At 42.3% G+C, this 23079-nt stretch overlaps 1 protein-coding gene across 1 annotated transcript; it reads left to right on the plus strand.

The window, feature by feature from the left end:
• Nucleotides 1-375: 375 nt before the first annotated feature.
• LOC307107500 (large ribosomal subunit protein eL21-like) lies at nucleotides 376-23011 on the plus strand (the record flags this gene model as incomplete). The annotated part of the gene is made up of 5 exons (XM_079784732.1): nucleotides 376-396; nucleotides 577-649; nucleotides 3710-3760; nucleotides 4221-4417; nucleotides 22542-23011. The coding sequence occupies 5 exons, from the start codon at nucleotides 376-378 to the stop codon at nucleotides 23007-23009; spliced, it is 810 nt and encodes a 269-aa protein (XP_079640858.1). The 3' UTR covers nucleotides 23010-23011.
• Between the last annotated feature and the right edge of the window lie 68 nt (nucleotides 23012-23079).

Below are 23079 nucleotides of genomic sequence, written 5' to 3' on the forward strand. Positions count from 1 at the left end.
GGTGGCTTCAGCCATTTCGTCGAGTTACTCGGTTTTCCTGGGTCTCTCCCATGTAATCAGGAGGTGTACAAGTTGTTAAACTTTTGTTAATGATGTTTGCACAATGATGAAATCGCCTAATGATGCATTTCTCAGAACATATCCCTGGTGTTAAGTGGCACCTGAATCTTTTAAAGGCGTGTTTACACCAGTTATTTTAACCCAGCACATCATGTCTGACTATCAAGAAAAAAATTACAAGGCATACAAAAAGGGCAAAAAACAATTTGAAGAGACAGAACAAATATAGACCTAGACATGGCAGGAACATCAGACAAGGAATTTTAAACAACTATGATAAATAAATTAAGGACTCTAGTGGTTAAAGGAAACAGCATGCAAGAACAGATGGGCAAGGTAAGCAGAGAGATGGAAATCCTTAGGAACAAAACAAAAAAATATGCAAGAGATATAAAACCCTGTAACAGACATGAAGAATGCCTTTGGTGGTCTTATCAGTAGACTAGACATGGCTGGGGGGGGGGGGGGAATCTCTGAGCTACGGAGTATATCAGTAGAATCTTCTGAAACTTAAAGGTAAAGAAAACGAAGACTGAAAAAAAAAACACAGAGAACAGAATATTCAAGGACTATGGGACAACTACAAAAGGTATGTCATATGCATAATGGGATTTTCAGAGAGAAGAAAGCAAGAAAGGAATAAAATAAATATTTGAAAGAATAATAACTGAGAATTCCCCCAAATTAGTCAGACACCAAATCACAGACCCAGTAAGCTCAGAAAACACCAAGCAACATAAATGCAAAATAATGAAGGAAAAAAACAAACACACCTACATCTAGACATATCATTTCAAATTATAGATAGTCAAAAATTAAGAAAAAATCCGACAGAAAGCAGAGGAAAAAAACACCTTACCTATAGAAGAACAGAAATAGGAATTTTTTCCGTCTACTCCTCAAAGCCATGCAAGTGAGAAGAAAGTGAAGTGAAATATTTTAAGTGGTGAGAAAAAACCACCAACATAGAATTCTGTAATCTGAAAAATTATCCTTCTAAAGAGAAGGAGAAATAGACTTTCTCAGACAAACAAAAATTGAGGAACTTTGTTTCCAGGAGACCTACCATGTAAGAAATATTGAAGGAAGTTCTTTAGAGAGAAGGGAAATTATCTAGGATAGAAACTTGGATCAAATATGATATTACAAATATGCACCTGTAATATCAACATAAATAAAGGAAGAACAATAAAGAAGGAATAAGTGAAGATAAAATAATTTTTTATTTTTTTAACTTTTAATGGATCTAACATTTTGTTCAAAATAATAACAATGCATTCAATTATGTAAATTTATGTATGTATTTACATATATATTAGGGAATAACATCAATGACTCAAGGGATGGGAAGAGATTAGGATTATTATGTTATTACTAGAGGCCCAGTGCATGAATTCGTGCATGGGTGGGGTCTGGCCGGCCCACCCCAATTGGGCCGATCGGGTGGGCCAGCTGGCGGAGGGTAGGGGCCCTGGGCAGTTGGCGGGCCGGCCCCGCCCCCTGGTCAAACTCTAGTGAAACTCCTAGTCGAGGGGATAATTTGCATATTACCCTTTTATTATATAGGATAAGGTACTCACACTACCCATGAAATGGTACAGTGTTATTTGAAAGTGAATGTGGATTAGTTGTAAATTATATTGCAAATTCTAGGGCAACCATTAAAAATTTTAAAAAAGAAGTATAGCTGATATGCTAAGAAAGAGAAAATGGAATCATATAAAAATGTTTAATTAAAACCACAAAAGGAAGAAAAAGAGTGGAAAACAAAAATAAGAACAAAGATCAAGGACAACAAATAGAAAAAGTAACAAATATGCACATGTAATACCTTAATAAAAAAATGGAAAAAAAAGAAAATAGTAACAAATATGGTAGATATTAATCCAATGATATCAATAATTACTTTAAATATCCCTTCCTGATGGAGGTGGAGGAGGAGTTAAATGTACAAAGCATTCTGAGCTCTGAAGCAAGATCTCAATGTATGTCTGCCCCCAAGACATCTGAGGGCTCAGACACTCACCTCCAGGGCACAGTGTATCAGAATCAGTGTGTGTGGTGGTGACTGAGGGCGGGGGTGGAAGTTCACCATGTCAGACTTCCAGGAGGTTCTGGGATTCTGATCCACTCAAGGTGGGAGTGTGTGTTCACCATCTACTCAATCTCCTTCTTCAGAATCTTGGGCTTCAAGGAAGATGCTATTTGAATCCAAGGTATGAAAATCCAGGGGAGGAAAAATTGGCCTCTTGGGTGTGACTTCAGAATTCTCATAATCAACCCTCCCCTCACAAACACTGTCCCCCTTGATCACCAGGGCCCCAGAATTCCACTATGGACATCCATTCATTGAGCTTAAGGCTGTGGTATCTGAAGTATCAAGATCCTCTGTGGAAGGGAGTTAGACTAGGTGAACTGTGAGATCTGACATGAAGACTCCATAATCCTCTGCTTCATCCCTTTAGCGTCAATTAATTCCAGATCATTTCTTTGGAAAAAGGGTGAAGTTAGGCCCTTGTAATCTGAGGAAGGAATAAAAGCAGGGAGGATCCAAAGCACATTTGGAGTTCCTCACCTCTGCGGAGTTCCTCATCTATGGGGTTTCCTCACCTATTTGGGATTCCTCGCCTATGCTGGCTTCCATACAAGCTGGCTTTTCTCCTCTTCAATCTCATGATTTGAATTGAAAAACCTGGAGACCCTGAAGTTCCAAGACAGGTGTCAAGGAAAGGCCCACCTGGATGAGTGTTATGGGTTGAATTTTGTCTCCTGAAAATTCAGACATTGAAGTCCTAACTCCTAGAATATCAGAATATGACCTTATTTGGAAATAGGCTCATTAAGGATATAATTAGTTAAGATGGGGTCCTACTGGGAATAGGGTGGGTCCCTAATCTGTTTAGTGTCCCTATGAAAAGGGGGTATTGGGAGACAGATGTGTACAAAGGGCAAACCCATGGGAAGACTGGAATTATGCCACCACAAGCAGGAAGGACCAGAAGCTAGAAGAGAAAGCTGGAGCAGAATCCTCCCTCACATCTTAAGGGGAGCATGAGCCTGCTGCCTTCTTAATTACAGACTTCTGGCCTCCAGAGCCATGATTGGATCCATTTCTGTGTTCTCAGCCACCTAGTTCGTGGTAATTTTTTACACCACCCCAAGGAAACCAATTCGGGGAGCCTACAAGAAATCTGGCCTGGTGAGAGGCCGGCCCATCATATCCTAGAGGGGTGCAGATGAGCTCCCCCTGCTTGCAGCCCCACAGATCCTGGCCTCTGAGTCCATCGGAGCTCTGGGAGCCCCTTTTTAGAAGGCAACCCCCCCCCCCCCCCCCCCAGTGGACAGGAAGGATTAACAGAAACTCCCGACACACAGGAGCCTTCTGCTGGGGCAGTTCATTTAGCTGTCTGGTCCACTGTTATTATTGATGACACACCATCGTAGATGTGACTCATAAAATTGGATATAAAAGGAGGGCAGTACCATTTTTAATCCCTTTAATGTAATGTACTCGGAAAATTCATCATTTATTACAGCAGACGGTTGAAAGCCACTCAGAAAGAGCGTTCTCTCCTTCCTGAAACTTGGCAGCGGAAGGTTCGCTTCCCCCCCGTTTTTTGAAATCTTTGCATGTGTTTTCTTTTTTAAGCTTCTTCCTTAAAGAAGCTCCTAAGAAGCAAACTGAACCCTGGGGATGCAGGTGAGGTTGTCATTCTGCAGATGCCAGCACTCGGATTCCATTGCCGCATGGAAAGAGAATAAATGACCAGCTAGCTACTCACAAGAGAAGGCCCAGGTCTCATTCACTACTCATACTCAACAGTTACTCTCATCTCTGCTGAGGTGAGGACCTCAAAAGGTTTTGCAATGGGAACTGAAACTTCACAGTGCCCCAAGGGATGGACATATTTCAGCTAAATTTGCAACGAAGTAGAATAAAAAAACATCCATATGGAGACTGGGTCAGTGGAGCCAGCTGGACCACCCAGATGGGCAGGCACCTGACCCAGCGTCTTCCCACACCAGCTTGGCCCCAGCAACCACACAGCAGGCGCTCAGTGCGAGTACATCAAGCATTCCTACCCTGCGAATATGCTAATTGTCTCTTTACGGTGCATCCCTGGCCCTGGCAAACCCACACTGGTCCCTTCATTGCTCAGGCTCAGCCCAGAGAGGCGGCCAAACAGATGCCGATGTCAGCAGCGGCCACACTGTCTGCAGGAGTACAGCCAAGGTGACAGTGTGCCATGAAGCCGCTGGCTGCCGAGATTGGCGCCATCGGTATTATTTAGAAGGCTCCTGCTGCTGTGATGTGCGAGTCGCCAAGCTCACCATGAGGAAATTGGATCTGTTCCAGGCAAATCTAAAATGCCAAAAACTAACAAACTGCCACCACCGAGGGGAGCTGTTAAAGCTACTAAAAAAAAAGTCTCTGGACTTGTTAGTGTGTTATGGATTCAAATGGCAAAGCACAGGAATGTTTCCAAAGAGTTTTTGATTCAAGGATAAATAGTGGTTCCAAGAATCAGGCCCTTCAGCATCCCGACTGAGGGAGCTTCCAATAAGGAATGTAATAAACTGATGTGGTTACACAAAACCAGAGGCTCTCCGGTGGTTTTCATGAGCCACCTCCTGCCACCGTGTGTTGACAAGGCTATGGAAATTGGGGAGAAGGCCCCAGAGCAGCGTGCTTCGCCTCCATCAACTCTGGGGCCACTCCTGTCTCGGTGGAGATGGCTTATGATGAGCTGTGTCCTCCACAGGCTCCTGCGCCTCAGCCGTTGTCCTTCCTGCCTCCCACCTTGGGATGCCTGCTGCTCCGGAGGACACGCTCCATCCTTCCACAGGCGCCAGGTGTGCAATATCATTTCTTCTCTGCATTCCGTCTGCAGTTGGTTGGGTATGTACCGGGAGCTCAGTCCAAAGCACAATGGAAGACTTGGATATGGTCAGTTCTGAAAAATGTCTTATGTTACCTAGGCCTGTATTTTGTATAGAAGCATGCCTCAGCATTCAAATCGATTCACTTCCTGAGTTTTGGAAAGCGGTGGCAACAGATCAGAAAGCAAGGGATGCTCTTTGTCCAAAGAGCTCCATTTCCAGATTTTTAGCTAAATGCTTTAGCTTTTGAGTAATGAGGAATAAGGGCATATCAGGCGAAGGAGCGATTGATAAGGTGCTTCCAGTATAGCTAATTGGCATCTCAACACAACATTTATTTCCAACTTTTAAAAATGCTAATTTGACACAGAGTCCCTCCCAGGAATAAATTTTATTGTGTGTTTTTAAAAATGTTTTATTGTTTGAAGTGTTAAAACAAAACTAAAAAGCCAAACCAGAAATACTAAATCTTTAAAAATAATGCAAAATTCTCATCCCCTAACCAACCAACCATTTCATTTGCCTTATTTCCTACTAGTCTTTTTTTTAATGTATTCATATTTAATACATAATTGTACAACATAGATGGAAATCTGTCCTATTTCCCCCATTTTTACCTTAAATCATAACCATAAATCATAACCAAATTCCCCATTTCAATCTTAAATCATAAGCATCTATAAAACTTTCATACTTATTAATGTTTACTGATTCAAGATATTCACCAATATCATGAACTTTTTAAAAAGTCTCATAAATGTGCTACAATTTACCTACCATTATTTGCTGTTACAAATAGCTGTAACAAAGATCTTCATGTATCGTTTTATTCCTTTGACGGAGTATTTCCTTAGGAAAAGCCCTAGGATTGGGACTATATGCCTAAAGAGCATTTTCATTTTTTTTTTATTGTTTTAGGTAAATTGAAATGTGTTTGCCTAAAAATTTCACAACAGCTTTTGAGGTCATGGGAGCACAAACGTGTTACAAAACCAAGGCTGGTGATGCCAGCGCCTGGCACTGAGTCTGCTCAAGCTATATCGCTGGCACAGAAACACACCCACGGGCGACCTTTATGCACAAAGGAGAAAAGGGGACTTATATCTGAAACAATACAGACGTGGCATGCAAATGACTAGACTAGAAAATGATCTTTTGCCTTCATTGATTTTTTTCCCTGCTGTTATACAGCATGTTATGAAAATGGACTTCCCAGTTTTCATTTATTTGTGACTCATCAGAAAATATTTTCAACTATATCCTGGGCCAGCTGTGGGCCTTGTAATAACAGGCACTCAACAAATATTTGTGGAATTAAATGGAAGAGAACAAAATCTTTTTTAATACTTCATTCCATTTTTTACAGTGTACATATAGCATGTGCAAAATATAGACCACTGTTGTAAGCACAGAGATTTGAGGCTTGTTTATCACTGCAGCATAACTTATACTCCCTGTGCTAATTAATTAATGTATAGAAATATTCAGCTTGATTCTCTGAACTCAGAATCAAAAGCCAGACTCATAAAATAGCAGAAAAGCCTAGTCCCACTGGTGCAGGAAATGAGGGAACAGGGATTTTCCCTGTAGCACTTGGGCCCATTTTACTGTGTTCTCCAACGCCAGCAAAGAAGATTGCTCTGATTAATGAGGTTTTTCCTTAAAAAGGCATAGAGCACTTAAAAATTAAAAACTAAAAGGGCCCTGGCCAGTTTTGCTCAGTGAATAGAGCATCGGCCTGTGAACTGAAGGGTTCCAGGTTTGATTCCGGTCAAGGGCACATGCCTGGGTTGTGGGCTCAATCCCCATTTAGGGGCATGCAGGAGGCAGCCGATCAATGATTCTCATCATTGATGTTTCTATCTCTCTCTCCCTCTCCCTTCCTCTCTGAAATCAATAATAATGAAACTAAAAGGAATTAGTGGGACACTCCATCTGGTTTTGAATAACGTTTATTGTTTTACTGATTATAAAAATATGTCCTCTGCAAAAAATATGAATAATACAGAAAATTAAGAAGACGATAAAGCTCATCTGTAATCCTGACACAATAAGAGAACCACTGTGATTATTATGGTGACCCTCTATGCAGTCTCCTTCTAGAGCAGTGGGGCTTGGCAAACCTTTTTGGCACAGGGCCAGACAGTAAATGTTTTAAGTCTCTGCACGCCTTTGCTATTGCAACTCCCCACCTCTGGCACAGTGAGACAGCAGCCACGCACAGCACCTAAACGAGTGACCTTGGCTCTGCTCCTGTGAAACTGCATCCCCTGAAACAGGCAGCAGGCCTGACTTGGCCCTGCCCACAGTTTGCTGTCCCCCTGTTCTCAAGCCTTCAATCTGGAGAGGGGCAAGCATGGGCTTCCACATTGGTATTTCCCCCTCTCCTCCTTGTCATTCTCATTGTCATCATCCTACTGAAAGGATCTCATCATACTTCACCAGGTACATCGGTCAACAAGTATTTACGGAAAGCCGACTGCTATGCATTTGAACCTGGTGGGTGAGCCCCTGGCATCCCCACCCTTTGGGTTGCAGGCAGTAGGAAAACCATCACAAATATGTACATAAGGACAAGGGTGCCCAGGAGAACGGAAGGCTGCTCCGGGGGCCTGTAACTGGAGGATGTAACCTGATTGGAGATTCAGGGGCAGCTTCGATGAGGGTCAACGAGGCTGCAATGTGAATGAGGAGCAGGGGTTGCCTGGGCCATGTGCTGGGAGGACAGTGCCAGGGGGAGAGAGCAGCAGACATGAAGGCCCCAGGGAGGGGCAGCCCTGACAGTTGAGCTGGAGGGAGGCCCGTGTGGTCAGAACACGGAGATACCGCAGGGGCCGGTGAGGGGAGCAGGCAGGGCTTTTGCACCACCGGGAGCATTTTGGAATTGATCGTGTGGGCAGCAGGGAGCCACTTTAAGAGTTTTAAACAGGGGGCTCTTGGAATCAGCATTATTTCAATGGATCCTGACCTCAGCGTCCACACCCCGAGCCACTGGGAGATCTCCCTGTGTGCTTTCTGTGCAGGGCTGCCGAGTAAGCTTTTGGGTATCCTCACGTTGTCATGGCTCTGCTAAAGCACCCTCGCTGGCTCCCTCAAGGAGGTGAAATAAAGTCCACGTCTGGATTTACAGCCTCTCGATGTCCCAAAACTCCCTTTACTTTTTCTTCTGTTCAAACTATGTCATTTGCTTTTCCCTGTACACATCCCCTATGCTTTGGTTCAAGCTGTTTTCTCCACCCAGAATGCTTCTTTTGCTCAATAGTATGCTTGTGAGATATGTCAATGTTGCTGTGAGTGGCAGTATGTCATTTTCATTGTTATCACAATTTTCCTTTGCGTGAGTATTCAATAATTCATTTATCCCTCTTACTTGCATAGACATTTCTCCAAAGAAGATCCATAACTGGCCAAGAGGCATATGAAAGGATGCTCAACATCATTAATCAATATAAAAATGTAAATCAAAGCTACAATGAGATGCCACTTCATACCAACCAAGATGACTATAATAAAAAAATCAAACAAAACTAAAAACCAGCCCTGGCAGGTTGCTCGGTGGTTAGAGCACTGGCCCACAGACCAAAGTGTTGTGGCTTTGATCCCTGGTCAAGGGCATGTGCCTCAGTTGCAGGTTTGATCCCCGGCCCCAGTAGAGGCACGTGTGGGAGGCAACTAGTCCATGTGTCTCTCTCACATCGATGTCTCTCTCTCTGTCTCTCTCTCTCTCTCTCTCTCTCTCTCTCTCTCTCTCCCTCCTCCCTCCTCCCTCCCATCCACCCTCTCTCTAAAGACCAATGGAAAAAATATCCTTGGGTGGGGATTACAAACAAACAAGATATAAAAAAACACACAACAAAAATAGCAAGTGTTGGTGAGTATTTGGAGAAATTGACATCCTCACACATTGCTGAAATGTACAGCCATTGCAGATCCTCAAAAAGGTAAACATAGAATTGCCATTTGATTCCACTCCTAGGTAGATACTCAAAAGAATTGAAAAAAAATATTCAAATGAATGTTTGTATGTGAATGTTCATAGCAGTGTTCACAATAGGCAGAAACAACTTGAATGCCTGCCAATCAGTGAGTGGATAAACAAAATGTGGTATATCTATACCTGGGAATGTATTCATCCATAAAAAGAGTCATGGTTTCACAAGTCTGTGAAAGTACTAAAAATGTTGAATTATACACTTAAAAAACTTAAACTGAGGACCAAAATTGAAGTTCATTCACTGACCCCCAAGTCATCAATCTACAGCTTATGTTGTACTATTATCTCTGGGAGAGTATGAATGAAAAAGTGGTGTATATGAAGGGTATGTTTTAACAGGGAGTAGAGTCTTAAAGTCCCAAAGCTCTGAGTACACTTCCAGCATCAAACCATGAGTCTGAAGTGAAGGTTGGAGTCTCCTAAAATAGCATCTGGTCATCCCTGAAGGGAAGGCTCATCAGCTTTGTTGAACACCATTATAATTTGCTTTCAGATCTATTTGACTTCGGTTAGGAAAGTCTTGCAGTAAGCAGGCCTGACTGTGAAATATTTGTCATCCCTAATATAGCATTTGCACTTCTGCTAAGATATGTGGATAATGTTGAAACAGCTCAGGCCAACACTGAGTCATCAGGATCATGACAGATTAATATGCATAAGGTTTTCCTCATCTCACCCTTGGTGTCCCTTCTGCCTTTTAAAGTAACCATTCCTCCGTGGCATTCTTTCAGACTTTCCCTTCCCTCCATTCCACATCGTCTATACTTAATTCTGCTCCCCTCCTCCAGCTCAAGATCATTCCAATGTGTCTTACGAGATCTCAGACTTCGAGAAAAGCGATTCTTGGAATGCCATCTGGATAACCATGAGATGTGTCCAGACAGACACGTTGCGGATTATCTCCAGGAAGGAAGAAAAGTAGGAGAAAGTCTCAGAACTATTTATACAATTACACTGCAGGCTTGGGCCTGGAAAATAAGAAACTAGGACTTCAGAGTATTTGCTTGCATCTCTTCTTCCCTGCATTTCATGAAGTTTAAATTATAACCACCTGCTTCAGAAGATATAAAAATCCTGAATTCCACCATTTTATTTCATGTACTAGACTCCAATTTTCTCTCTCAACAGGCTTTCTCTATTTTTCTCTCAGAAACATTTTCTTGTCTTCTTGCCATTAATAAACCTTTATTGAGCATCCACTGTTTTCTAAGCCCCGTGCTGGGTACTGCAGATACTGAGATAAACAAAACCTGGTATTTATCCCTGAGTAATGAAAATTTAATGTAGAATAAGTCATGTAAATAAATACCCACACCACAATGAAACAAGAGCTTTATGAGAAAAGTGTTGAGTAGTGTGGAGGAGGAATGATTCATAAACTATAAAATCTTATTTTTTCCTTCTATCATGTCTGACTTTCTAGTATCTGAGGGTGAGTTTATTTTTATTTTAATATTTCATATATCTTTGAAGTCTATGTTCTCAAGACTTATGTTTTTCATCTTCTTTTATTAAAACACTCTACCTTTTGTGGGTCTCACAGACAAATATAACCTTTTACTGCATCACTTGGATTTTTATTTGGGATCTAGAAATCATAACACACACCCACATAATTCAACAATTGACCAATGGCATCACTGTTGAGGTGAAGCATTTTTAAGAACTAAAACTAAAAAACAAGTGAGATCTATTTAGTATATTGTTCCTTCCTGTCAGGACCCTAAACCCATGAAGAGGCTAAAATAAGCTTCTTAGAATTAAAGTAAACACATGTTGTTGTTGTTGTTGTATGTGTGTGTATGTGTTTTTAGAAAGAGAGGAAAGGAGAGGGAGAGAAAGAGAGAAACATCAATGTGAGAGAGAAACATCCATTAGCTGCCTCCTGCACACCCCCTACTTGGGATCAAGCCCACAACCCAGGCATGAGCCCTGACTAGGAGGAACCCACTACCTTTCAGTGCATGGGACGATGCCCAACCAACTGAGCCACACGTCTGCTGCCACCATGGTCATCTCCAGGAAAAGCGCTCGCACAGTTGTTTGAGTTGTGAACTAAACTAACTGCTTTTTTCATGGAACTCTTTTTACTTGAAAGAACAACTGGCAACTCTGGTTGTTCAAACCTGACCACTCGTCAGCCATGTTCTTGAAAATGAACCAAGCGAGCTTGTCACACCAAGGAAAACCAACGGAGGGTATTTGTTTCTTTCGGGCTTTTAAGCAAAAATTCGATTTTAAAAAATCAGCTTGGCAGCTTCCCAAGACTTAAAGGCTTTTCTGATGAGATTGGTGCTGATATGAATGAGTGTTCTTTTGATATTGTGTAATGAAATGGGTCAACATTTGGAAGATCTCCACTACTCAGTAAACCAATATTTTCCAAATAGTCAAGGCATGATGTTCTAAGATCATGCGTGGGCACAGATGCAAGATCCGCCCAAAGTGCCAGCTAGAGCAATAGGTTAATGCAACTGAGTAGGCAAATTTCACTGATGCAGTTTCAGATTCCACATTGCAGCTCAACATAAGGAACTGCTGCTTGGCTACTTTTGGTGAGGTTTCAAAGAAGAATATCCACAATTATATAAAAAGGCTATGAAAATTTTTCTCTTTTCCAAACTCATATGTATCTGTACAAGGTCAGACATTTTTTTTTTCACATACTTAAACTGAAGCAACATATTACAACAGAGTGAATGCAGACGTAGATGGGAGAATCCAGCTGTTTAATATTAAAGAGATATTAAGTGCCTAATATTAAAGAGATTTGCAAAAATGTAAAACAATGCCACATTTCTCACTAAGTCTTTTTGGTTTGGGAAAATATAGCTATTATTCATAAAAACATGTAATTTATGTTAACAAATAATATATTTATTGTTGCTTTTAAATGATTCAAAAACCTTTCAAAATATTTATAATAGAATAAATAACTATAGTGCTATAACTCACATAAACCAAAACCCATTGGAGTTCCAATAATTTTTGAGAGTATAAAGAGAGCAAAGGCTGCTCTGGCCAGCATTGCTCAGTGGTTAGAGCATTGGCCCTAGCACGGAATGGTTGTGGGTTTGATTTCAGGTCAAGGGCATGTGCCTGGTTGCAGATTTCATCCCCACCCTGGTCAAGGTTTGTGCAGGAAGCAATCAATCAATGTGTTTCTCTTACATGGATGTTTCTCTCCCTCTCTCCCCCCCACTTCCCCTTTCCCTTCCACTGTCTCTGAAAACCAATGGATATCCTCAGGTGAGAATTAACAGAAAGGAGAGAGAGAGAGAGAGAGAGAGAGAAAGAGAAAGTGCAAAAGGCTGCCATAGGGCAGAGCTGCCGCTGATATGGGCCCCCATAACCGCGTACCTTGATGCATGGGCCTGTTCAGATGTGTTTGCAGTTTTAAAACAACAGAGACTCAATGTATATTTCCTGTTCTCCCTCCATTTTTGCTTTTCTCCTAAATTGCTTTCTGTTCTTTGACCTGTAGTAACATCTATATCACGAAGAACAGCCATGGGACAGTGATACATCAATACGATGAAGAATTATAGTAAGTGCACAGTTGATTTAAAGTAGAACACTGCATAAATGTGGGTCTCCTGAATGGGTTACCTCGGTTCTGCATTCAGTTAGTTCATCAGTGCTGTTCTCTGCTTTCCAGGTAACATCATGGGATCCGTTAAGCAAAATCAAACAAGCAAAACCCTTTATTTATAACCAATATTACCAAAGCAGGGTCAGGGGGTATGTGACTTGCCCAAGTATCTATAATAATAAAAGCATAATATGCTAATTAGACCGACGCCCTTCCAGGCAACTTTCCAGACAAAGCCGGAGCTGTGAGGGAAGCCCGGGTCCCGGGTGCCAGAGGGAAGCTGGTGCCGGCAGCCGGGGGAAGGCCTACTCTTGCACGAATTTCGTGCATCAGGCCTCTAGTTGTAAAATAATCAACTAATAAAAAGGGCATTCAAGGACAAATATAATACTTTTCATGCAAATCACTCTTTTTGGTCTAATGCTGACAGTATGCACTGCACAGATCATTGCTTTGGATTTTGTAACTTCTATGAACCTTATTTTGCATACAAATAAATGTGTGGAATGTCCAGAGTGTAGTAGGACTACCGGAGATTAGCAAGGCTGTGTGGTAAAGACATTTTTTAAGCCCATGAAAGATACTCTACTGTCATGCATACTGGCTTCCTGAGTTTAGTTCCATCTCCTCTCAGTACAAAATTCCATTTAGATTGCAGTAATGGTTTAATGCTTATTTACAGTATCTTTGTAAACACACGGTATTTACCTTGTTACGTACACTAAGATAAGAAGTTTGATCATGAGGTGCACTATCCATTATAGTATCCACCAACCATACGTGGCTGTTTAAATTTAAATTAATTAGAATTAAACAAAATTTAATTCAGCTCCTTGTTCTCAACCAGTCCCATTCTGAGTACCTCAGATGGCTAGTGGTTGCTATACTGGAGAATGCAGCCAGAGAATATTTCCCTTATCACAGAAAGCTCTACGGAACAGTGCTTATCCAGAGCATCATCAGTAGTCTTCATTTTTTAATATATGGCTGTGTGAAGGCCATGCCTGACTCTTAACGAATGTTAGTAATTTGAAAATTTTTATTACATTTTTGAAAAGACTGTTTTTGTTTTGGAACTCTGGTCACAACCCCATGTTTTAAAAGTAATTAAAATGAATACAGCAAAAGCATGTGTTTGCCAAACAGCTTTCTTCCAAGTTGCATATTTTATTCTGCCAACATTCATTTTTTATTAAAAAAGAACTTACTGAGTGACTTCTGTGTGCCAGACACTCCTTTGGGCTCTGGAACCAACCAAACCAAATCCCTAGCCTCATGGAGCGTACGTTGTAGGCAGTGGGATGAGAAGCAAACATTTCTGTTTTCAGGGCCAGATATAAAGCTATTATGTGCCAAAGCAGAGAGCAAAATGAGAATATCCCAATTATTATGTTGTTGCTCATTAAGAAGTTATAGAAGAGGCAAATATTAAGACTATAACTTTGTTCCTGGCCAGTTTGACTCAATGGATAGAGCATTGGCCCTCAGACTGAAGGATCTTGGGTTCAATTCTGGGCAAGGGCTTATACCTCTGTTGCTGGCTTGATCCCTGGCCCCCGATATGTCTCTCTCACATCGATGTTTCTGTCTCTCTGTCTCTCCCCCTCCCTTTCACTCTCTCTAAAAATCAATGGAAAAATGTCCTCGGGTGAGGATTAACAACAACAACAAAAAGACTAGAACTTTGGATTTTAAGAGACATCATCATCAAAAACAAAATAGCTTTCCAAAGACTTTTAAAATATAATTTTTAAAAATATATTTTCATTGATTTCAGACAAGAAGGGAGAGAGAGAAACATCAATGATGAGAAAGAAACATGAATCGGTTGCCTCCTGCATACCCCCTACTGGGGATTGAACCCAAAATTCAATCAAACCTTAACCTCCTGTTTTATAGGCTGATGCTCAACCCCAGTGGGGCTAAAATATCATTTCTCAAAAAGTATATTTAGATGACAAAGTGTGCCAAGAACTGATACACATTCTCTAGTCACCCTCTTTCTTAATGGAATCAGAGGATCTTCCGTTGGAAGTGGCTTTGGCCTCTTCCATTCCGGCTTACCTCCCACAACATCCAGCCCAGCAACCATTTCATCTCTAGCTGAGCACTTAGGGCAGGAGAAAGCATGCCAACTTAATAAACAGCAGGAGCACGTTTTCCTCAGTCCTAATTTTTCATTATTGCTATTATTATTACTACTGTGACTATAGAATCACATATCCACAGTTAAAAGTTTAGATATAACACATAAAGATAAAAATGTTAAATTAGTTGTATTCTTGTTAACCACTATTAGTATTTTGATATATATTCTTCAAGAATTTCTCTGTCTCTTTCTCTGTATCTCTCTCTCTCTGTGTGTCTCTTTCTCCATCTACATACATCTATATTTCTATTAAATTAAAGTGGTACCATTTATATCCTGCTTTTTTCTACTTAACCATGTAAAACAAACATATTTTCATTCAAATAAATATAACTCAAATAAATAAATATCACCATTGTAATAGCTGTATAATATTGCATTTAATATATCATGATTTCTTTAAGCCAGGGGTCCTCAAACTTTTTAAACGGGGCCAGTTCACTGTCCCTCAGACCATTGGAGGGCCGGACTATAGTTTAAAAACAACTATGAACAAATTCCTATGCATACTGCACATATCTTATTTTGAAGTAAAAAAAACAAAACGGCAAAAACACCCACATGTGGCCCGCGGGCCATAGTTTGAGGATGCCTGCTTTAAGCCTTTATTGCCGAAAGTTTACATTGCTCTATATATTTCACTGTTATAGCCAATACTGTGTTGAACATTCTTGTACATGTATCTCTGTGAAGCTGATTAAATTTCAGTGACCAAAATCTAGAAGTGAAATTCCTGGGTCAACTGCACATATTTAGGACTCTTCATACACATTACCAAGTTTGCCCTATAAAGATTGTAGCTTTACCCTTATTCCAGCAGTAATGACAATGCCCTTTCACCACGCCCTCACCAATACTCTTTTGGGGAGAAATTGGTTTCCAGTTTGGCCCTAGACAACCTTTCTAGTATTTGAACAAAACTGTCATGTCCCCACAAAGTCTCCTCCTTTTTAGACAGAACATCCGTCCACTATGGATTAATAAATTATTGTCAGCCTGGCACCTGGAGGATCAATAGTTCTGTCCTTGATCTTTCACTGCTCAACATTCTAATAGATGGCTTGGAGGAAGCTGGGAAAAACATGCTTGCAGATTCTTTTCAACATTTGTTTAGTGCCTACCAGATGCCAGGCATGGTGCCTTGTTCTTAGGACATAAATACCAATGAGCCCAGGCCCTGGCCAGGTAGCTCAGTTGGTTAGAGCATTGTCCTGATAGGCTAAGATTGTAAGTTCAATTCCCTGGTCTGGATACATACAAAAATCAACCAATGAATGCATAAATAAATGGAACAACAAATTTATGTTTCTCTCTCTGTCTCTCGCCCTCCCCCCTCTCAAATCAATAATTTAAAAAACAGAACAAAAACAAACAAAGCAGGCAGGCCTCTTCCTTGCCCTGGAGGAGCTCGCGATTCTCTCCAGACTGAGAGGAGTATGATGGGGCTAGCTCCGGTGATTTCCAACACAGCTCATGTAGGAAACAATAATATTTGTGATAGAGGGCAGCAGCCACCCAGTCCCTTTCTCAGGCTCCAGCGCACTGGTGGGAGAGTCCGTTCTCTTCAGCAAATATTTGTGGAGCCCTTTCTGTGTGTCAGACCCTGTTCTCCAGAACAATCCTCTAGAAATTATTTTTTGAAGCGTTACACCTTCCCTCCTGCATGGCCATAAGCAAAAAGACGTCTCCACTACACTCGGACCCAAGTGTCCTCAACGTTAACTATGCCTCTCCCTCCTCAATGATTTATTTTCTCTGACAATTTCCCAAGAGAAATTTGGGCTGGCTAATACAAAAGCAAATGCATTTTGAAGAATTAACCTTAGCGGGAGATAAGCTGCTTAAAAATCCTTTTGGGAGGGACAGTAGGCAGTGCTGAAATACCTAAGATTTGATTCTAGAAGTCCACTGTGACATGTAAATTAGGCTGGAACAGAGAAAGAAATGCTCCCAACTCTAAAACATGCAGCAGTTGGTGGTTGACAGATGATTTTGTTACTAATATCAAACATCCAGAAATTTCTTCTGAACTGTACTCTGAGATCAGCTCATCCCTATGTTCTATCTCCTCCTGAGCCATAACAGCCAGGTCTTAGGTTTACTTCATCCTCAGAGAACGGGGTTGTTTCCTGCATCAGGAAATCCTCGTATCTGAAGGACTTGACACAAGAAACAGCCTCTCGTCTGTGGGCCTCCTGGTCAGATGTCCTGGCAGAGCCAGAAGAACCTAGGAAAGGTTACAGTACTTTGAACTGTTGGGTGTTAAATGCCAAAACTGATGGCCCTTCTTTGCAGAGAAGTACAATCAGCTCACGATTTGAAGTGTGAAATGAGACATGCCTGGTTCTATGTTTTAACTAGTAGCCCTGAGCACGAATCGGTGCGCCAGTAGCTCGCCAGTAGCTTGCTGCCGCCCTCCAGTAGCTTTCCACCCAATGCCCCGCCCTCCTGTAGGGCCCCCCCCCCCCCCCCCCCCCCCGCATAGCTTGCTGTCCTGCCCCCTCCTGTAGCTCTCCACTGCCCACTTGTAGCTCGCTGCCCCAGCATCCTGCTGATCTGTGATCTGGTCATTACGTGGTCGGTCGTTACGCTTCATGGTGTAATGACCATTTGCATATTACATCTTTATTATATAGGATTGTTGGATTGGTGCCTGACATTTTGTTGGATGTCACAATAGTTTGTGCTTGATTGGAGCAGAAACAGTTGATCTTTGCTTCCCTGTTTTATGAACCAGGGCCCACTCACTGGAGTTCAGGGAGTGTACTAGTATTAAGGGCTGGTTCTGCCTTCCTCTCACTCTCCTTTCCAGAGTTGTATGGCTAAAAGGGAGAGAAACAAATGTGTCTGTTCCTCTCTCCCACCTGGTCACTGCCATGGGGAGTTGCCAACAGTCTAAGTCTTCATTTTCCAAATCGAGTTCTATTCATACTCTCTGCAGACAGCCATGGCTTGGCCCACCCCTGGGCCTAGGGGTGCACGGAGAGGCAGTGCAGCGAGACTGACTCAGGAGGATGGCGAAGGGAAAGGCCCAGACAGGCCCTGGAGGTGGGCTGGAGTCTGTTTCAGCAGAGCATTCCAAGGCCCTGGTTTGGATGGGGGAGCCCTGAGCAAGTTCTAGACAAGACCCCTCAGCCTGTGGGCTCTGTGTCCTGAGAGGAGGGGCCAGGCTGAAGGTGGCCACAGGGCATCCTCTGAAGCAGGTAGCCAGCACAGGGCAACTTGAGTGTGGGTCTATGGGCCAAACTGCACACACCCAGACACGCACACAGACTCTCTCTCTTCATTCCTCTCTCTTATTTTTTTTAATTTGACTTTTTATTAAGATAATTGTTGATTCCAATGCAGCTGTAAAAATGATACAGAACTTGGACAGGTTGGCTGGAGTGTCCACACATATGTGATAGGTTCTTCCTCAAGTAAAGCAAAAGGAGTAATGGGCAGACCACAGGCAGGAGTAGGGAATTCTAAATTGGAACCTATTTTCCATGTCATTATGCAGTTATATTTGTCAAAGAAGAAGAATATAAATGTCATTTAACAGTCTGCTAGCTTGATTTATAATTCGATTTATACACATATGGCATTCAGGCCTCCCTTTGTGCCATTGCCCACACCCCTGCAGGTCAGGGGTTGGCCTAGGGCTCTAGGAGGCGTTATTCCTAAATTAGTTACCCCTAAAGAGAGTCTGAATATTCTGACTTCTAACTAGAACAGCCTATTAGCTTCCAGGTCTGATCCTTCCCTGGCAGAGCCTTCTGAGAGGCTGGCAGCCAAAGGAAGGAGTGTGCCAGCAGTATTGGGGATGGTACGGAACACTGGGGTCTGGGGAAAGATTCTCTTGGTAAGACTGAAATGAAGAACTCTTGTTCCGTCTAGATAAATGGCTCACCCATGTCCAATAAGTATGTCTATTTCTCTGCTTTGGTGTTTCTTTTCTGTTCTTGTCTTTTGGGGTTTTCCTTAGCCTCCTAGTAAAAATCCACATGAACAACTTCTATATGTCTGGGCTAAGCTGAAAGGCTGTGGGCTTGACTAGCTGGAACTAGGACAGAGCCAGTTGATCCAAGGCAGGTGGAGCCTGTAAACATTTTGCAATCTCTGCTACCTTGTGCTTCACAGGATTGACCAATGACCCAGCAGTTGCAGAAAGGCAGAGGCTGTTCCTGTCCAACCTCGTGCCTGGGCGTGTGTGTGCTCAGACAATGTTTGTTGAATGAATGAGCAAATGTCCTTATCTAGCATGGGACACAAAATAAACACTCAGTAAATTGTTGAGGTAAAAAATTATTTTTAAGCATTTTAATGAATTAAGAATTACTAATAATTACAATGAACAATAAACATATATAGTAACATATAACAATAGATTGTAATTAAATAATATAAGCATACATGATAATTCATAGTAAATGAATAATTTAGTTAAAATTTAAATAGTAAATAATAAAATATATTTACATAGGCCATTTGATTGAATTTACTTGAACTAAATTTATTCCTAGAAAGCTTGACCACTTTGTCAGAGAGAGAAAAGTAAATTGTTATGTTACCAAACTGAAGATAGGGGGATGATTTAAAATAGCTTCAGGCAAATGCATCATAATTCCTTCCTGGTTTTACACAGGGTGTGCCACATTCTGAACTGTTGGCATTTTCCTCCAGGGACCTGCCTTCTATGTTCACTTGTACTTGTAGAGCAGTTAATCCACTAAGATAAGAACCATAAATATACAAATATATATATATTTATTTCAAGTTTTTGGAAAGGTCCCTAGATTATTGTCTCAGCACATGTGGTTCTAATATTTATGCTTAATGTTAACAGTTCTACTCTTTTATCAAATATAACAAGTGCTGTGTATCTGATCTTTGGCCATAATCCTATCTAATAAAGAGAGAATATGCTAATTGACCATCACTCCATCACAAAGATGGCTGCACCCACAGCTGAGGCCAAGTTCCCATAAGGAGCCTTAACGAGCAGTCAGCAGGGACCTGAGGCTACGCCCTCCCCCACCCCCGTGGGGCTTGACAGGGGACCTCAGGTCATGCCCCCCACCCAGCCGGGCTTGACAGGGGACCTCAGGCTGCAACCCCGCCCTGGCATCAGGCTGGGGGACCTCAGCCGCACCCCCCACCACAGTGCCAGGCCAGGGGACCTCAGGCCGTGCCCCCCACCAGGTGGAGCTTGACAGGGAACTTCAGGCCACGCTCCCCACCCTGGCACCAGGCCGGGGGACCTCAGACCGCACCCCCCACCCGGCTGGGCTTGACAGGGGACCTGAGGCTGTGACCCCTGCCTGGCTGGGCTTGACAGGGGACCTCAGGCAGTGCCCCCACCCAGCGGGGCTTGACGGGGGACCTCAAGGTGCACCCCCAGTGCTGGGTTGGGGGAACTCAGGCTGCGTCCCCCTCCCGGTGCTGGGCTGGGGAACCTGAGGCTGCAGCCCCCTGCCTGGCGGGGCTTGATGGGGGACCTCAGGCCATGCCCCCCACCCAGTGGGGCTTGATAGGGGATCTCAGGCTGTGTCCCCCACCTGGCGGGGCTTGATGGAGGACCTCAAGGCACGCCCCCCATCCTGGTCTGGGCTGGGGGACCTCAGGCCACTACCCCCGTCCTGGCACCAGGCCAGGGGATCTGAGGCTATGCTCCCTGCCCAGCAGGGCTTGACAAGGGTGGGACTGGCCGGGTCTGGATCTAGCCCAATGGGGCAGGGTGGGGGGGGGGGGGGGGGGCCGGGTCTGGATCTCACGTGATTTTGAGGTGCATGTGGGTGGGCGGGGACTTGACTCTGGGTCCCGTGGTGTGCCCCAGACTCTGACAGGAGGAAGGTTTTCATATACATTTTACTAATTTTCTTTCATCTCTGACACTTCTATTATAGAGAAAGGGCAAATAGCAATATTGAATTATTTCCTCTAATTCATCACCTTTTAATGTGCATGAATTTCATGCACCAGGTCACTAGTGTATTGATATGTTGTCATGACTGTGCAAGGTATGTTGCAGTCCATTCTGACATATATTTCATCCACACCAATTAAAAATAATAAGACACGTAAATCAATTCTAATTGAGAGCCCAGATCTGAACCCATAGATTTATGGTTAATTGATAAGGGTGCCAAAACAGTAAAATGAGGAATAGCTTTTCAACAAATGGAATTGGGACAACTGGGTATCTACAAGCAAAAGAATGAACTTGGACCTCTATTTTACAACACATACAAGAATTAACTCAAAATGGATCAAAGACCTAAATCTAGAAGCTCTAAAACTCTTAGAAGAAAATATAGGGGTAAATATTATTGACTGCAGATTTGGCAATGGATTAGTAGAAATGATGTAAAAGTATAAGCAACCAAAGAAAAACAAATGAGATTTCATAAAAATTAAAATCTTTTATGCATCTAAGGACTATCAAGAAAGTGAAAAGACAATCTACATAACAGGAGAAGTATATTTATAAAACATTTATCAGATAAGGGTCTTGTATCCAGAACATATAAAGAACTCAACAACAGAAAGACAAACCACAGAATTTTAAAATGGGCAAAAGACTTGAATAGACATTTTTCCAAAGAAGATATATAAATGACCAACAAGCACATGAAAAGATGCTCAAGATCATTAGTAATTAAGGAAATGCAAATCAAAACCACAATGAGTATTCTTCACACCCATGAGGATGGCTATAATTAGGAAAAATGGAAATTAGCAAGTGTTGATTAAGTTGTGGAGAAATTGGAACCCTTATACATTGCTGGTGGGAATGTAAAATGGTACAGCCACTGTGAAGAACAGTTTGGCGGTTCCTCAAAAAGTTAAACACAGAATTAACTATATGATCCAGCATCCTATGAAAACAGGATTCAAACAAATACATGTACATGAATGTTCATTACAGCACCATTCACAATAGCCAAAAAGTGGAAATAAACCTACATATCCATCAGTGGATGCAGGGATAAACAAAATGTAGTATATACATAAAATGGGATATAATTCAGCCCTAATGCCACAATGCTAAATGCTACATTCTACAATGTGGATGAACCTCAAATATATTATGCTAAGAAAAAGAAGCCAGACAAATAGGTCACTTATTTCATGCTTCCATTTATATGAAATATCCAGACTAGGTAAATCCATAGAGACAGAAAGCAAATTAGTGGTTGCCAGAGGTTGAGGGAGGAGGGAATAGGGAGTGACTGCATCATGGGTACAGGGTTGCCTTTTGAATGGATGAAACGGTTTTGGAACCAGATAGAGGTGATGGTTGCACAACCTTGTGAGTGTACTAAATGCTGTTGAACTCTATCCTTTAAAATGGTTACTATTATGTTACATGAACTTCAACTCAACAAAATAAAAGGAAAAATGACAACAGCCAGGCCCTCGCCCCTCTCCCAGACACCTCTGTGGAGCGGGCTCTGTAGACTGAGCTCCAGTCCCCACAAATTCGCAGGGGCAGGAAGCACAGTGCCGCGCTGTCCTACCATGCATTGGGGCTTCGGAGAAGTCACACATGGAGGGCCATGCCTGATCTCCCTGTGTGCCCCTCCTCATTTTCCCACACCCAGATGCTAAACAAGTCTCGGGTGTCATGCCAGGACTGGCTACATAACTCATAGAGCTTGGTGCAAAGTGAAATTTGGGGTCCTCTGTTAAAAGATTATTAAGAATCAAAAAAGAGTAAAAAAAAAAAAAAAGATACAGACTCGAACCTTCAAAAAAAAAAAAAGATTATTAAGAATTTCAAGCTAAGTGCCCATCAGCAGATGAGTGGATTAAAAAACTGTGGTATAGGCTTTCAGCCGGAACCTCCATATTCCAGTAATTTGCCAAAATGACTAACAAAGGGAAAGATGAGAGGCACCCCCTCTATGCTCTCTAGGCCTTTTAGAAAACATGGAGTTGTTCCTTTGGCCACATACATGCGAATCTACCAGAAAGGTGATATTGTGGACATCAAGGAAATGGGCACTGTTCACAAAGGAAGGCCCCACAACTGTTGCCATGGCAAAACTGGAAGAGTCTACAGTGTCACCCAGCATGCAGTGGGCATTATTGTGAACAAGCAAGTTAAGGGCAAGATTCTTGCCAAGAGAATTAATGTACATATTGAGTGTATTAAGCACTCTAAGAGCCGAGATAGCTTCCTGAAACGTGTGAAGGAAAATGATCAGAAAAAGAAGGAAGCCAAAGAGAAAGGTACCTGGGTTCACCTGAAGCGTCAGCCTGCTCCACCCAGAGAGGCACGCTTTGTGAGAGCCAATGGGAAGGAGCCTGAGCTGCTGGAACCCATTCCCTATGAATTCATGGCATGATAAGTGGGAAAAAATAAAAAAGATTTCTGAGCTGATAGAAACAAACAAAAAACCACTGTGGTACATCTAC

Source organism: Cnephaeus nilssonii (assembly GCF_951640355.1).
Source record: "Cnephaeus nilssonii genome assembly, chromosome: 11".
In the NCBI taxonomy this organism is placed as follows: Eukaryota; Metazoa; Chordata; class Mammalia; order Chiroptera; family Vespertilionidae; genus Cnephaeus; species Cnephaeus nilssonii.